This window comes from Rhinolophus sinicus, linkage group LG04 (genome assembly GCF_036562045.2).
Source record: "Rhinolophus sinicus isolate RSC01 linkage group LG04, ASM3656204v1, whole genome shotgun sequence".
NCBI classification, from domain to species: Eukaryota; Metazoa; Chordata; class Mammalia; order Chiroptera; family Rhinolophidae; genus Rhinolophus; species Rhinolophus sinicus.
In genome coordinates, this window is record NC_133754.1 from 170,306,520 (window position 1) to 170,324,132 (window position 17,613).

General features: G+C 39.5%; 1 protein-coding gene across 2 annotated transcripts; it reads right to left on the reverse strand.

The window, feature by feature from the left end:
* Positions 1-4,855: 4,855 nt before the first annotated feature.
* INIP (INTS3 and NABP interacting protein) lies at positions 4,856-17,539 on the reverse strand. 2 transcript variants are annotated; one of them, XM_019749570.2, is made up of 5 exons: positions 17,383-17,539; positions 16,341-16,423; positions 9,205-9,307; positions 6,760-6,850; positions 4,856-5,621 (listed from the first exon to the last, which is right to left on the reverse strand). In XM_019749570.2, exons 2-5 carry the CDS (start codon positions 16,363-16,365, stop codon positions 5,526-5,528), a joined length of 315 nt encoding a protein of 104 aa, XP_019605129.1. In that variant the 5' UTR covers positions 16,366-16,423; positions 17,383-17,539; the 3' UTR covers positions 4,856-5,525. The 2 variants fall into 2 exon arrangements, with proteins under 2 accessions (XP_019605129.1, XP_019605130.1); XM_019749571.2 differs by lacking the exon at positions 16,341-16,423 and having other exon boundaries at positions 17,383-17,537.
* Positions 17,540-17,613: the final 74 nt, after the last annotated feature.

A 17,613-nucleotide genomic window follows, 5' to 3' on the forward strand; every position in this document is an offset into this window, starting at 1 on the left:
AGGTAAGAGGAGTAATGCAGAGATGAAGACCATGAAGTAGGATGCAAGGTCCTCACGGAATGTGAAGGAGTGGCCATGATGACACTGCCAGGGGCTTGGCTTTTTTTTTTTTTTTTTTTTTAAAGGGAGGAAGGATATGTGTTTTTAAAAAGCGAATTTTAAAATGACGTTAAAACAATATTCTGGAATGGCAGCGGTGAGTCAGAAACTAAGTGAATCTACAGCCAGGACGTGGACTCCTCAGCGGCCTCCTGAGAGGAACAGAGACCCGCAGACCTCAAGACAAAGCCAGAAATCGGTAAGCGTGGAGACAAAGGAGGGCTGAGAAAGAGTTGGGATGTACAGATATGTTTTGGGGATTGGACCAAAGGATTCCCGCAATCACCGCAGGGCAATCATCAGGAAAGGACATGTCATGGAAGGATTAAGGTCAACAGGTGCAGGGCAGGCAACAACTGCAAGGGAGGGAACGCACAGGCTGAACCAACCCCGGTGCTGACTGGGCGTGGCGCAGGGTAGGAAATGGAGGGTGCACTGTGCCCAGGAGGAGAGATGGGCGTTTTCAAGGTTTGCTTTCCCACGCCCCAGCTGTGTGGCTAAGAGGTTGCTTAGCACATCTTGTATTAGGGTATTTAGGTGGCAAGTGACAGAAAACCTACTTTAATCTGGCTTCAACAATGAGAACTTGTTACCTCCCATAACTGGGAGTTCCAGAGGAAGGGTACCACTTCAGGGACTGTTTGACTCAGCACAATGATATCATCCAAGACCCAATTTCTGGATATTTCTCTGCTGCATCTCTTATGGGGGTAGCTTCATCTTAAGACTGGTCCCACCTCACAGTCACGATGGCTGCCAACAACACTCAGGATAAAATGTATACAGGCAGTCCCAACATGTGATGGTTTAACCTATGACTTTTAGACTTTACGGTGGTAGAAAAGCAATACACACTTAGTAGAAACCATACTTTGATTCTGTATTTTGATCTTTTCCCGGACTAGTGATATGTGGTAGGATCCTTTCTCGTGATGCTGGGCAGCAGTGGTGAGTTCCCAGTCATGCCATCACGAGGGTAAAGAGCCAACACTCTGCATGCGGTGCCAGCGTGCTTTGGATATTGTTCCGAGCACGTTTCAGGTAGGCGACGCTAAGCTATGTCTAGTAGGTTAGGTGTATTAAATGCATTTTCTACTTAGATTTTCAGTTTGCATTGGATTTATTGGGACGTAACCCCATTGTAAGTCGAGGAGCATCTGTACATAGATACACTTCCTTTCACACATCTAGAAAGACTCCCTTTTGGCAGCACCCTCAGAAAAGTGAGAATGTATCTTCCGCAAGCCCAGCAGTCCTCTCCTGGAGTCTCATTTGGGTAATGTGCAATGTTGAACTGTTGAACCAATTCCTGTGGTATGTGAAATACCAGGTGCTGACTGGCTGTGGCAAAGGAATTCCCGGGGTGGGTCTGGAGCATGTGAGGCCCAGTCCCGGTGCTGGGCAGTCAGCTTCCACTGAAGCACACCGGCTGTGTTGGGAAGGGGCACGCCCCATAAAAATCTGAGTATTGCCAGGAAGGGGGAAAGGAAGAATTACTGGGGGTAGATTACTAAGACTATCCACTACCTCACTGGGCTGTAGTGAAGATCAAATGAAAACTGTGAGGATGCCTTGCTTTTTCTTTCTTAAAAGGTTCTTGGAGGTAGAGATATAGAAGAAAGCTGGGGGGAGAAGAAAGATAGATAAGGGAGGGAGGCGAGGAAAGAGAAAATCGGGGGAAGGGTACAAGAACTAAATGAAAGAGAGAATAGAGGTAGTGGGGCTGGAGTTGAGATGTGGATGTGAAAAGAACATAGCTGCCTGAATTCTCAGTAGAAATTAAGAGTAATATTCTTCTTGTGCCTCGAAAGTTCCCCTTTCCCAAGAGCTGAGGGCCTAATTGGTTCATCTGTATACCTGCCCATGCTCAAAAATGTTCAGTAGCTCCCAGCTGAGTGCCCAGCTAAAGATATCTGCCTCCTCTGGAATTCAAGACTCTCTGGAACGTGTATCCAGCCTACTTTTGGAATCACTTCTAATGATCGTCCTACACACATCTATCCATACAAGTCCAGCCAAATTGGACTTCTGGTCACCGCACAATGGCCCCTACACCTGCTCTCCTCCTGCCTTTGCAGGCTTTTCCTTTGCTGTGAATGTCGCTCTCCTAACTTTCCTGGCTGAGATCCTCTCATCTTGAAAGCCAAGTTCAAATGCCTGTTCTCTGATGTGGCCTTCCCTGTTCCTTCCAGGCTCCTGTGCTCATTCACTCTTCACGAACTTGCCCCCCGTATTGGTTGTTAGTGTGCTTGTCTCGGCTGCTCTAGACTGTTATTCTCGAGGACAGTGAAGTCCTCCATCCATGTTCACTCCTTATTTGCTCATTAAAAAACAAAAGTGTTGGTATCTACTGGGTACCAATCACTGTGCACAGAGGCGAGTAGAAGCACTGAGAATGTACCACTGAGCTTCATGCTGCTGGAATGGGCCCTGTGCTTGCTGGTGGGGTTACGGCAGCGGGGCTGAGCTGCACTGATGACTGATGCTCTCTCTGCTCGTCCTTTAGTCTGTGGAACCACATTTGCCAAAACCCTTGCCTTAAGGGGGTCTTAAACTCATATAAGGCTGAGTTCGTACTGCCAAAGTGAAGCAAAGAACCAAGACAGCTTAATAAGATAGCTTATGGATTGTTCAGGAAAAAATATCTGCCTTTGAAATTATTGTCATTTTGGTTTTTATTCCAGAATCGTACAAAGCACTATCATCTGTATTGTTTAGCAGTGGCTTTCAAAACTTTATTGCCATGACTCACAGTAAAAAAAACAATACCCTTTACATCATGACCCAGGTCATATATATTTGCTCATTCATTCAATAGGTAGGTACTGACCATCTATTATATGCCAAATACTATTCTAAGCAGAATATAGTAGTAAACAAAAAGGAAGGGAAGGAGGGAAACAAATACCCTTGCCTTCAGAGACCTCACATAATTGGTAGAACATACAATAAACAAAATAAGTAAAACGCACATACACAGAAACAGAAAATTCACTAAACAAAACCTATTACTGCACACTATGCCACCCTGATGGTTTCTATTTTATAAAAAAAAAAAAGAAAAAGGAAAAAAATTGCTGCTCACACCCCATTAAGCCATTAAGTGGGCTTCTCAATTCAGTAACAGGTTGAGACCTACACTTTGAAAAATACTAGTCTAGACAATTTACGAATTAGAGTATGTTCTGCTCCTGTGTTATAGAGGGGACGGAGTGACATGTTAAGAGCAGTTGAGCGAATTAGCCAAATTCATTAACAATCTGGGGGAAACAATACTGAAACTCCACCTCAGGGCTTCTGAATGAGTCCACTGCTGCCCTTTCCACTGTCCTTGGCCGTCCTCACAAGTGTCTTCGTTTCTCCTTCTCTTTGATTATGAAATCTTGACCTCTGCCTGGAGCGGCTCCTCCCTCCATTGCCAGGTAAAATCGTATCAATATTTCTAGGCCTTTCTAGACTGCTGCATCTCCAGGATGCCTCTGCCGTGCCACTCACTGCACTCTGCCTTCCTTTATCATTACTGCTAGAACTCCACCTGTCATGACTGCTAGAACCAGAGTGGGTTCCTCTCCACTTAAGAGCAGGTATTGTTCACCTTTTTTCCCCAAAGCAGCGTTTTACAGAGTAGGTATTAATAAACACATATGGAGTTCAATTGAATTTGTAAGTGGCTCAAAGGAGAGGGCATGGAGACGTTCTTACTAGCCAGGCTGCAGGGTTTAGGCAACATCTACTTAAAAGGCTGAAACTAGAAAAGATACCTCTGGAAAAAAGATCTCTTTAACCTGGGTTATAAGTCACACATTAGGTAGAGGCTTTACTAGTGTAAAAACTACAATCCATATTTTCTATCTCCCTAGCATCAAGTAGATAGATTTAGGACCATGGATTTAGGTCATAGATCGCAAAGACCGGAAACTTAGTCAAATTAATTCAAGAAAACAAGGGCCACCATCAGGAGGCCCACGGATTAGCTGGACAGACCTGAGGCAAGACAGGAGCCAGAGGCCCCAGGGAGTACGGACACCTTTGCTATAATGGTGACCATTACAGTGGGGAGAGCTGCCAATTCACCCAAATGAAGAAATGCTGTTCAAACTCTAAAGAGAAAGACCTAAATGGCACAGCCAAGTCTAGAACTGTCCACGCCTGCCTCAATTCGAGTAAGATGGGGCTGTGTGGTTGGTGCAAACAAGGAGAAGAAAGGTTTTGAAAGGGGAGATGAATTTGATTAAATATTGACCCAAATTAGAATTTTAAGGTTAAATTTCATCCTACCCCTGGAGAGGATGAGGACTCAAGGCCAAAATGAGGCCACTTATAAGCAGTTATATAAAATACTGCATCTGTGATATAGTATATAATATGATTTCAATCCTATTAAAAGTAAAATAATGTAGATTTTAGCTAAATGACTTCTGAGTTTCAGGGACCTACAAATCTATGAATTTATAAACATATATCATGAAAATTGAATTCTAGTCTAACCCATGGTTATCAGACTTTATTTTGCATTACAGATTCTATTACTAATTACATAAGACTAGGATAAAGTAGTAAAGACTGCATATTTAAAGAAGCACCCAGTTTCTGTTAAACATGTGTCATGTTGAGAAACTGCTTAACCTAACTCCTTCCTCCTTAACATAACTAAAAGGGGGCTCAACTTCCATACGTTTTTAATTAGAACAAAAACGAATAAAACGACGCAGGCACACCACTTATGTTGTAACACTAAATAAAAGCATGTACAGAATTTAAAACCACGTTTCTTATAATTGTTTTTAATAGCATTTAGTCACATAATTTATAGTGGCATAGGTTTATAAACAATGTTTAAGACTGGTCGGTAACTTCATCTTGAGTTTTCTTTTAAAATTGAGAATAGGGAAATTGGTTAGGAGTTAAAGAATATTTCAGATTGATATGGTGATTATAAACTCAAAAAGTACACTGATACCAATTTTATAAACAGCAAATATGAATGTAACTTATTTAAGCCTTTTGGTTCACATTTTTAAAAAGCACCCTTGTTCTTTAAAGTTAAGTACTATAAATGGTTCTTAAAAGTCTAGTGTGGACATGATGTATTGAGTCCAACTGGGTGGGGATTGGGGGCTGAGTTTATGTGCCCACCCAATTCAGAGTATGATTTAGCATTAAAACCAAACTGCATTACAGGTAAGTTACAGTCACAGGTAGCATCGTCAATTCCTCAGATAATACATCTTCCAAAATTCTCATCATCCTGGTTACCCTCCCTTTTTTTTTTTTTTTTTTTTTGCTTTCCCTTACACATACCTTCCTTATAAAGAAGCAAATATAAAAGTTCACCGAAATTCTGAAAGTCACAGCTTATAGAGCACTAAATGATAGTAGCTTTGGCATTTGCTATTACAGAGTCAATTTCATTACAAGTATTTTCTTCATTCTGGGTCAAGGCGAGGCAAAACAGGAAGAATAAGATTCCCAAAGGCAGAGTCTTGAGTTATGAAATATCCCGACGAATGTGCATGTGCATGCTGGGGAAGAGTTAAAAAAAACAAAAGGCAATTAAGCTATTAAGAATCACAATCCTTCAACCAAGGCTTTAAGATCAGTTATCCTTTCTGAGTGCTGGAGAACTCATTTATTGTAAAAATCAGTTCTTGTGCTGCTAGTTTTGTTTAAATACACAGGAGCTAGACAGTGATAAAGAATTCACATTAGTGAGTTACACCAGGTACCTATCTGTCACCTCCACTCTCTCCCCAGTGATTCCCTACAGTCAGTAAATGAGTCAAAAACACGAATTATGTACTTTGTTACTTGGATTGGGGGAAAACTAGCAACAAAGGACCCAAAGTACTGTGCTTGTGATCAACAAAGCAGAAGCTTGCAAAAGAAGGGCAGTAGTTGGAAGGAGAGGGGTGAAAGGCAGCCAATTACTGGTGATTAAGATACCAACATTTTGTACAGAACGTTGGAATGTAAATAACAGAATGCCACCAGTGACTTCCTTCTGTCACTAAAAAAAGGAGGACTGTTTTTAGGCTGTCTGAAATGTCCCTTCCAATTCTGGCATTTTAAGATTTAAGAGCATAGGCAACAATGTCTTGTCCAAGGTCTCTAGGAATCTTAGTTAAATTACCCAGGAACAGTGTAATAGTAAAATTGTTTATTACTAGGAAGAAAGTATTTTTTAAAACTGATGTATTATCACATTCCTATGGTTAAGAGTTTTTAAACGTTTCCTGAACTATAGTCATGCTGACCATTGAAAAAACAATCCACATAACAATAAACTGGTTCGACTATCAAAGGATATAATGGCATTACAAATTGGAAAAGTATGTATGTACTATGAAACTAGCCAGTTCCGTTTTTAAGATCATTCTGTCCATCCAAATATCCTAAACTCTTTTGTGCACAAGCAATCCCTTGCCAGGTACAGCAGAGAATCAATCATGACCGTGTCAACACCATAAAAGATACTTTCATAACTGCTGTATTGGTCCTTCAAATCCTTTGGGCACGATTGAACATCAGCAAACCATTGCAATTATGTGTGGAACATTTTTATTGATATTGCTCCACTGAAATACAAAATAGAAACTGTGCTAGCTTCCAAGTCCCAGGAAATCTCCAATGAGACACGAATGTCAGTTACACTTTGCTCACCTGCAAAGCTGCCTTCTGTTGGGCTGCAATATGCTGCTGCTCAGCATGATCCCGGAAGTCCTTATTAAGGGAGGGTCTCGAAAGTGCAATGCTAAAACGGGAATCTTAGTTACCTGGCTGTTTAAGGTACAGACTTGCTTACTTCTGAATCACATTTTTCATTATATATTCTTTACAGGGATTTAAAAAAAAGACCTTCCGTCCTTCTTTCTTTTCTCAGTGTCTACATGAAGGTACATGAAGAAAGCCTGTTATTTACAGGGGCTTCAAATTATTTCCTTTTTATTGATGATTTATGGTCCCCTACTTTCAAACAGATATGAGATACTTCAGTCTATAATAAAGTTACATTTATGATGAGAACTGAAGACTTGAATGTTTCAAGCAGAAGGTATAGCATCCGAAAAGGCCCAGAGCAAAAGAGCTTGACATGTTTGAAGAAATTAGAGTTCAACAGGACTGGAGGTCAGGGTGGGGGAAGGGTGAAGGGGGTTGGCAAAAAATGAGGCTGGGGAGGAAGGCAGGTGCTAGGATATGTGGAGCCTTGTGAAATAGATTAGGAAATGTAGACCTTATCCTAGCAGCACAGGAGACTTCCAAAGAGTGTTACAAGCAGAGGAGTGACATGATGAGAAGTACCGCGCTCTAGTTCAGAAAGACCACGGCGATGGCAGGCAGTGCTAGTCCGCTCCTCTACAAGGTGCAGCTCCCTCCTTCCTTCCTAATGGAACCCAAAGTTACTTCAACTATCGGTGGTCCCATGCTTCAGGCAGGCCGGTGTGAGCTTTGGTGTAAGACAATGCCGTTCCCCAGGCTGGTTTCTGATTTAGGCAAGAGAAAGGTACATGATTCTGAGCCTCTAGACTTAATGGGTAGTCTGTTGGAAGGCGTCTGAGAACACCTTTCTGACTATTACAAAAGACAGGATAGGAACCTATCGGTGTAGAGGTGAGGCCTAGGCTATTGAAGTCACATTTTGACCATTAGGAAGCTGCTGACCCGAGGAGAAAGGCAGAGGGAAAGATGAGGAAGCTGGGTCACTGCTGATACTGTCGTGCCATAGCCTGAAGCTGCTCTGGGACCACCTTCTCTTCACATTCCTGGTTAACATATGTCCTGATGTTTATGTCAGCTTTGTTGGTTTTCTGTTACTTCCAGATTAAAACATCCTAACTGACACAACTGATAAATGTATTCAAGAGGACTGAAGACTACAGGAAATTCAGTGAGGCAGCAGTTACAGTAATTGCGCAAGAAATGACAGTGGCCAGGACCAGGCAGCATCAGTAGTAATGAAGAAACATGGACAGATTTGAGACACATTGCAGAGTGTAAAACAGAGAGTGGTGAATGCTTGGAGATGAAGTGAAAGGGAAAACAAAGTTCACATTTCTGACTTTGATAACTAGTAGGTTGTACCACTCATTGAGACAAGAAATCCAAGAATATTAAGAGGTTAGTTAGACAGAGGGAAGGGAAGATGAGTTCAGTTTGGGGCACACTAAGTGTGCAATGCCCGTACGACTGTGAAGTGCAGATGTGCAGGAAGTAGTCTGGTGCTTGGGAGAGAGGACTAGGCTAGAGATGCAAATGTGTAAAAATCATTGGCACGTTTAAGTAGTAGGTTGTGAAGGTGGATGCAACTGTCCAGTGAAAAGATGTAGAAAAGATGGGAAACTGGGTCCAGAACAGAACTCTGAGGGACATCAACGTTCAAGAGACAGGCAGTGGAGAAATGTCTGTAAGAGAAATCAAGACAGTGTAACAGTGAGTGAATGGAAGCCAAAGAAAGAGTGTTTTAAGAAGGAGCGAATCATCAGTGCTGTCAAATAATGTTATGGTGGCTAACAAGAAAAGGACGGTGGTCTACCAGATTTAGCCACAAGGAAGTAGCAAGTGACCTAGGCTCAAACTTATTCTAGGTAGGGGAGAGTTCGTACAATTTGGTAGTCAGATTGTAGTGGGTTGAGTAAATAAGTGAGAAAGTAGAGGTGAATATAAACAACTCTTAAGAGGTCCAGCTGAAAAAGACGGGAAAGTCAGGGTGATGGCTGAAAGGGAGAATGGATTTAAGGGAAGAGATTGAAAATGGCAGAAACTGAATACTGTACGATAAAGATCAGTAAGTTATCTAAATTTATCTACTTTGCAGAATGCTTAAAAAGTGGGACATTGGAAATAATTTGAATAACAAACAAAAATCATACAAAAGCCTTTTCTTTGTTTTTAAAAGTAGGCTGCAGGGAAAAGTAAATATTCTAATTAGAATTAAAATATTAAATATAATCAATTTATAAAATTTAAAGTCTAATTTGTTCAAATCTGTCTAGGAAACATGTAAATCTCAATGTTAAAGAAACAAACCATTGCCAACCAACGTGAGTTATTTTTTCCAAGATAATGTTTATATCACTGAATATAAAAAACACATTCTTCAATACCTACCTAGCTCCAGGATGATTTGTTGAAGATTGATTCTGCATTAGTAATTTTCTTTTCTCTTTGTCCAGTTCTGCCAAGATTGCAACTCTATTTTTGTTCTGAAAACCTAAAAAAGAGTGGGGGTGGGGAGAAGAGAAAGAGATAGAGAAATAAAAAACATTTTAGAGCTATTTTATAAACCTAGGCCATCCAGAAACCCACACAGCAAAATTCTCTTCTCTAACATAATGCACTCACTAGTAAGTGGTTTCCTTAGATGGTTAGTTTCCCTACTGCCTATTTCCCAGCAATTTTAACAGCATAATACATAGATATTTGCAAAGTATAATACTGATTGAGGACTTCTAAGATTCAGTTCTAAAGAATTCTAATCACCGAGGTCTGGGTAACAGCATTTGATTTTTAACAAAATCTCTGCGGGTCCAAAAGCTGCAGTGATCAATCTCTATCCTGCTCAGTCAGTCTCTGGGAGTGGAGATTTTCTTAGTTCTCAGTTTTAGGCCTCTCTGTGAAAGCCTCTTTCATGGAGGGAAAGGGCATTAGACATACTCAGATCAAAACGATATTTCTTTTTCTCAACTGCTTTCATTCAGAAATGACACACAGTCTTTCAAGGAACAAGTAAAAGAATTGCAACTGACTCGAAAGCAATTCTGAGAAACAAATGGAACACAACTGACAGGACACAGAAAGATATATTCTTTAACAAATACTGAATATTGAGCTTGGTTTTGAGCTCCAAACTTACAGAAGATACAGAGGTTGCAACGTCTTGGCCCAGGAGCAGCATCCACTTATGTTTTAAATTTTTGAATTAAATACCAACATGTAAACACTGAGAGAGTACATATGAAATACGCGCGTACACACTGAGGTTTGCAGCATTTTCAGCTAAATCATGCACCGTCCCACTCCACCCCACCTGGGACGTGAATCATCCCTTTGTCCAGCATATCCACGCCATACATACAGGACAGTAAGATGTTTTGAGAGAGAGACCACATTCACATAACTTTATTACAGTATATTGGCATAATTGTTCTATTTTATTTGTTGTTGTCAATCTCTTGCTATGGCTAGTTTATAAATTAAACTTTATCATAGGTATTATGTATGTACAGAAAAAACGTACTAGACATAGGGTTCGTGGTTTCAGGCATCCTGGGGGTCTTGGAACTTATTGCCAATGAATAAGGGGGAATGACTGTAATTTGCAAACCACAGCTTTAGACCTTTACTTCAACTACTAGCCAAGCAACTGATGAACAATTTCTCTTCTATGTTATCAAGGCAATCTGCCAAGGGGGGCTTAAAAATTAGATGCTATATAAATAAAGGCAATAAAAAAAGATACTCAGCGATTAAATAATTCCTTATAATATGTAGAGACCAATCTCTAATAAGGACGACCATCACAAACCATAAATATCAACTCATATCTCTACAATTAGGAATATTATGTAAACATAATAACCACTAAGAAAACTTTTACATGTTATTATTAAGTTGCCTATATTTGATTGTTTTCTGCCTATAAAAACAATTTCATGATTCACCGACTTTTTTTTTTTTTTTTTTTTTTAAATCATGTATGCCTTTCTTGGCTTGGTCAGGAAGGAACAACCTTTTTCAAAAAAATTCATGCATGTTTGACAATCAGAGCACACGTAGCTATAGTTAACTCCCTGTTACTGTGGCAATTAAGTGTGAAAATTAGTAACTATAGGCTCTAAATTAATATATAATTTCTAAATTAATATAGTCTCTTTGACTGTCAATGTTCTTAGCCCACTAAGGAAGGTTATGTTATTCTCAGTCTATTTACTATCTCACAGTTTATGCAAATAAACAAACCAGTTAGTACAAGTGATCTGACAATGGATTAGATGGGATGGGAAGTACAGAAGGGGGTATTATTGATTTTATACAATAGAAACTTCCCTAAAAGTGATTTAATACAAATTAAGGTAAGATAATTATGGAAAGGTAAGTATATATTGGAATGTGTTATTTAAAGGAATCCAAAAGTGAGATCTTTGGAAAGGGAAAAATGCTTTCCAATGGAAATTGGGATTCTCCCATTTGTGTATGAAGTTGCGTATGTTTAAGGCAAGTTATACCACCAGCTACATTTTCAACTATAGGACAAAACATCTCTGTCCTTTTTTCATAAAAGACTAATGCATTCTTAGAAGAATTTTGTGGGTCCACCTTTTAAGAGATTTAGAGATACTATAAATATAAAATAGAAAATTCTTAAAAAGCAAATTTAAAACTCTGATCGTGTCTAAATTATGTGATGAGCCAAGTAAGTCACCACATTGTAAAGTACTGAAAGGTTGTTTACAGAAATATCAATTTCCCTCAAGGTGAATTTGTTCACAAAAAATATTTTAGGATCACTGTCATTAAAATCATTGTATATACATGGAAATTGTATGTACATATCGAACAATGGGCAAAGCATTAAAAAACCACATAAAGATAATTTTATCAATAATGATCATATAAATACAAGCATGACCGAGCTTTTTCAATGTATGTAAACTTAAATTACTTTTAAAGATCCACAATCTGATCAGTTATATTAAAAATCACAATCTCATGAAACTAGATTTGTTTCCAAAGCACATGGGAGTGAGGTGGCATGGGAATGAGGAAATAAGTGATATAAAATTATTCTAACCCCTCCTCTCTTGTTACTAAATTTGCCAAATAGTCAAAAGGGCTGGCGGAGGCATTCCTGGCAGAGGGTGCTTCATGCAGAAAAGATACATGTTACTCACAAGGACAGTGTTGGTGGTCAATGAAACTTGATAATGAACAAACATGCTAAATGTAAAAAGATGTAGTGATGTTAAACAATTATTAACATATGCTCTTAAAAGAAACATATTTCCCTGTTCTGTCACTACAATGGCAAGAAACAATGCCTGCAACCTCCCCCTCAAGTCCATGGGAAATAGATTTTGGTCTTAGGTACTACCCTCCTTTCAGAGGAACCAGACTTCTAGGAGAGTACTAGTTCCACATCTTGGGGCAGGAAAATAATCAAGATGGGCCTGGAATATCTTGTTGTTAGAAAGCAAGAAGATTTTTTTTTTTTAAAGGCCCAGGACAGTGCTCAACGAACAAAGGAGCCAGTTTGAGGTTATCCAGGCTGTCACAATTGGAACATTCAAGAGAATAACAATGATAGCTAAAGGGAACAAACTGAGTCTATGATAAGCCATGAATTCATAATAAGATACAAAAAGGAAAATTAAAGTACATAAAAAAATAGTTGTAAAAACGGGTGAAAATAATAGTTATTAGGCTGGTGTTAACATTTAGGTGTTTTGTTTCTCCTATTAAGTATATGTCTGTTTATAAAGTATAGCTGTGTACTTTTTGTTTAGGTACAGGAGGAAAGGGTAGATACAGGGAACTGTAGCTAAGCCAAATAGAGAAAGCAAGTTATGCAAGTTAGTGTAAGCCCGAAGGGTAAATATGCTTTCCTTCTGGACCATGGACAGTGCACATAAAGACTTCTAGTGGGGTCTGAGGTGGCATAACCGCCCAAGAGTTATGCCACCCCATTCCTACACAGCACCCTGAAATCACAGCTAAGAGCCTCCAGAGTAGCCCCAAATCAATAGTTCTCACCACTGTTCCTTGAAATAACTATAAAATAAAGCAAAGAATTCCCGTTCCTTACTCAGTATTTCTCCAGGTTTCTCTGTATCTAAAATCAGGGTAGACCAATCCAACTACCACATCATCACAGGCCCTTGACGTTACCAATAATGAAAGACTCTTTACATAGGAATGGGACCCTGGACAAATTCCAGTTTAACAGTCTGCCTTAAAATACTAAAATTCTCAAAATGTTACTTCTAATCAATCAATATAAATGTTCCACACTAAGAAGGAGATGTCAACGACTGTCTGCCAAGAGCTTGTGAAGTTTAGCAGTCCTGATTAGGGCTACAGTACGACAGACTGCTAGATCTGAAAGAGGGCTTAGGAACACACTGGCATTCTGTCTCCTACACCAGAGACATTCGTAAATCACAATGCACAGAGCAAGCGTTTTCTCCAAGTTATTGTTCTCTCAGTTATCGGTATAATTATGGTACTTGACATTCACTCTCCGTAATAACTAGTCCCTAACAGTACAGAAATAATAAACAGTACAGAAATAATTTAATACATAGAGTAAAATTCAATAGATCCAAATAAGTAAGAATTTAAATTTTTCATTGAGTGTCTGGGAGTCTCTAGAACACGATATGGACTCCCTCTGCTGGTGGCCAATAGCAGCAGGTCCACGACACCAACAAAATCTCTGACCAAAGAGTAACAAAAGCCAAAGTGGCTTTGACTGTGTTTCATCGTGGATTTCACTATGGAGCAATCAAAGGCAACACTGAAAATGATTGTGTTTTATTGCAACTACTAAAAAAAAAAAGACCAGAAAATTGTAAATCTCAATTATTTATGTTATTAGAACAGAGGGATAATTAAAAATTTTTTTCATTTGGATTGCACTGTGTAACTTTTAGCAGCATATTTTCTTTCCAAAATCAATTTCTCTTAGTTTTCATTTGTAAGTTTCAATTTAAATTATTTTTAATCTGAGTCTTTATAACTTGGAAAAGATGGCAAAGGCCATAGGGGAATGCTGACCTGTGAGGTCCACAGAGCACACAAATCACAGATGGTTATTTGATAAGAGAACAGAACAGTATTAGCTGGTTACAGCTGATAAAGCTGTCACCACAGCTAGCTTTTTACAATACTACACTGCTAGAAAACTCACGTAACCTTTAGTTTGTCCTAAATGCAACTAATATACTAAAACAGATGCAGCAAGCTTCTGACTTCCAGTACTGGCAGAGTAGTTTTGTTAGACTAACTCTGCCGCAAATATAACTATAAATTCTGGACAAAACATTAAACATTCATTATTTGAAGGTATTAGAGACTGACAAAAATCAGACAGAAACTGCAACTTGTGAGATTTGGGAATTTGTGGCCTTTTGCCTGACTCTCTCCTCAATCTACAAAGAGCATGAATAGCCTCACCTTACTGGCTGGAAGGTATTGCAGGAGAAAGTTCAGGCTGGTAGAGTAGCCAAAAAATTAGGGGAGAAACATGAGAGGGAAAGGCAGGAGTAAAGCCCAAAACATGTTTATAAAATCCACCCAAAGTTTTCACTTCCTGCTAAACTACACATACACAGGGAAACGCAAGGGAGCCCAGCAATAAAGCAGCAGCTGGAAGCTGCAAAGAATGGGCAGAGATTTCAGCTGCTGCCCAACACAAGGGAGGCAAGAGGCCCAAGTAGGAGTTGAACCAAGCTGTCTGCTACAACAACCATCACATTTCAGAGGAATACAACAGAATTCAGACAATGTATTAGTCAGAATATCCAGCATCCAATAACAAATCACTAAGTGTAGTAAGAAAAAGGAAAATGTGACCCATAATAATAATAATAATAATAATAATAACAATAATACAATCAACAGAAACCAACTCCAAGATGATCCAGATGATGGAATTAGTAGTGACAAAGCACCTGTATCCTGACTCACAACTTGATACGGTGTTTCGCCGAAAATAAGACCTAGCAGGACCATCAGCTCTTATGCGTCTTTTGGAGCAAACATTAATATAAGACCTGGTCTTATTTTACTATAACATAAGACCCGGTCTTATTTTACTATAACATAAGACCCGGTCTTATTTTATTATAACATAAGACCCGGTCTTATTTTACTATAATGTAAGACCCGGTCTTATTTTACTATAACCTAAGACCCGGTCTTACATAAGACCGGGTCTTATATTAATGTTTGTTCCAAAAGACGCATTAGAGTTGATGGTCCGGCTAGGTCTTATTTTCAGGGAAACACGGTAATAAAAAGAAACAACCCAATTTAAAAAAAATGAGCAAAAGACTTGAACACTTCACAAAGAAAAGATTTACAATGGCCAATAAACACATAAAATAGTGCTCAACATTTGTAATCAGGGAAATGCAAGTTAATACTACAATAAGATGTCACTTCACACCCTCTTAAATGTCTACAATAAAAAAGACCAACAGTCAGTGCTGTATGTGGTGCAACCAGAATTCTCACACATTGCTGCAGTGACTGTAAAAGCTACAATCACTTAGAAAAAGTTTTGCCAGTTTTTAATAAAGTTAAATATACACTTAACTGCTCCATTCCTAGATATTTATCCAAGTATCTACAAAAAGACTTACTTACAAGCAAATATTCAAAGCAGCTTTATTCACAATGGCCAAAATTGAGACAACCCCAAAACCTCCGAACAGGAGAATGAATAAACAAATTGTAGCAAATTCATACAATAAACAGGGATGAACTATTGATACATGGCACAACACAGACAAAGCTCACACACAGTATAGTGAGTGAAAGAAGCTGGACACAAATGAGTGCACACTTTATAATTCCATTTATATGGAGTTTAAGATAAGACAAAACTAATGTTTAAAACAATCAGAGCAGATCAGAACAGAGATGAGTAATAAAAAAAATATGTGGGTCAAATAGGACTTTAGACTTGACATGGAAAGGAAACTAGTTTGCTTCAAGTTTTGAAGCAGGAAACTACTTACAAAGTGGGATTTAATACTTTCTAGAGATTAAGTTTTATTTTTAAAAATATATTTTTAAACAAAAACTTCTGCTTTAGGATGTCTATCTAACTTGATCTGCTTTAAAGAGCTCTTAACACAGGTGAAATGTGTATGAAAGTTTACAGAGCAAATGAAGATAAAGGTATGGATATTGCCTTTATAATTTTTTTAAAAGTGGTTTTGATTTCAAGTAAAAGAGCAAAAGAACACAGGTGTTAGGGGAGGATCTAAGGGTTACAATGTGAATAATATTAACACAAATTAAAATACAGGGTTAATAGCTATTGAGGATGTTATATATCTGATACAGGTTGGACCTGCCTCAAATATGGAGTTTTACTTTGCTATTCATTTTTTTATTCTGGCTACAGTAACTGCCCTATGCCAAATTTTCTATTAAAATACATTTATTATATGAGAGGAAAGTTCTTCCTATATGGGGGAATAGCTCCTAGTAATAAAATAAATTCCAGCATGCATTACCTTGTCCTGAAGGGTTTGCTGCCATCTTCCTATTTTCTGTTTCAACTATGTTCAGTGGCAATTGGTCAGCACTTTACAATCACCTGTTAAAAATATGTGTACATGCATATAAAATGCACCATACTTTAACAACAAATTAAAAGTTGTCAGGAACAACTAGCCTCCCTACAATGAAACGTTTGCAGTTTTCTCATCTCTTCAGAAACTTAAATCACAAATTTAAACTCTGCAAGTGCCTCAAGTATTTAAAGTGTGAAGGTTAAATGTTTATTCTTGCAGATGTTGATACCAACATTTAGCATGACTGTCTTTAATTAATCATTAGGTTGTGTTGACCAGATACTACCAAATGTATGGACCAATTGATAACATCAGCACGATCAGTGTTAGGAAGGAAAATCACTCATCTATGGTGCCTCTCGATTCACTTAAAAAAACGTACCCAGCAACAACTGTACACACTGAAAGCTAAAAAGGAAAACGAGGGGAGATACCAAATGAGCAAGACCCTGCTCCTGCCCTCAAGGCACATAGAATCCGGTGGGAAAACATAGTCTTATTCAAGCAAGCCTACTAAAGAATTTTAACAAACGCGCTCTTTAAAAGGCATACACAGCCCGGGAAGCAGAGGGGAACTGATTCTACTGGCGTGATAAGGGATGCCTTCAGGGAAGCCCGGGAATGCGCAAGGGCTAGCAAACAGATGTCGGTTTTGAACAAAATATGGGTAGGTGTCTCCTGTGGCTGAAGCACAGGGCTAGCAAAGCCCGGTTAGGACAAGAGGGCCACATCTTGTGAAAGGGAACGTCAATCATGGATGTGACAAGGCTCGACCTGTGTCTTATAAGGGTACCTGCAGGCGGGAGTGGAGGACAGACTGGGCGGGGGCTGCGGCTGAAACGAACGAGAGGAGGAGTGAGAAACTTTGGGAGGCGAGGGAAGCGGGGAGGCCACTGCCTAGTGGCATCAGAGACAACCGTAACAGGTCAACGCCGGAGCCACACATCTCCATCCCCCAGCGCCAAGCTGACGTTCTACTTACCCAGGGACGCGAGAGCGCCCGGAACAGCCTCGCCGTCGGATCGCGTTCTGCAAGGGGGCGCGACCACTCAAAGACCGGCAAACCGATCCCAGCGTGCGGATCTACAACCTTCCCGCCCCCGCTGCGCTTCCGCCTCTAGATGACGTGAACCCGAGGGAGCGGAAGTCCCGCCTCCCGCCCAGTCCCCGCAATTGCTGCCCACGGAGATTCATACTTTAACTGCGCCTACGC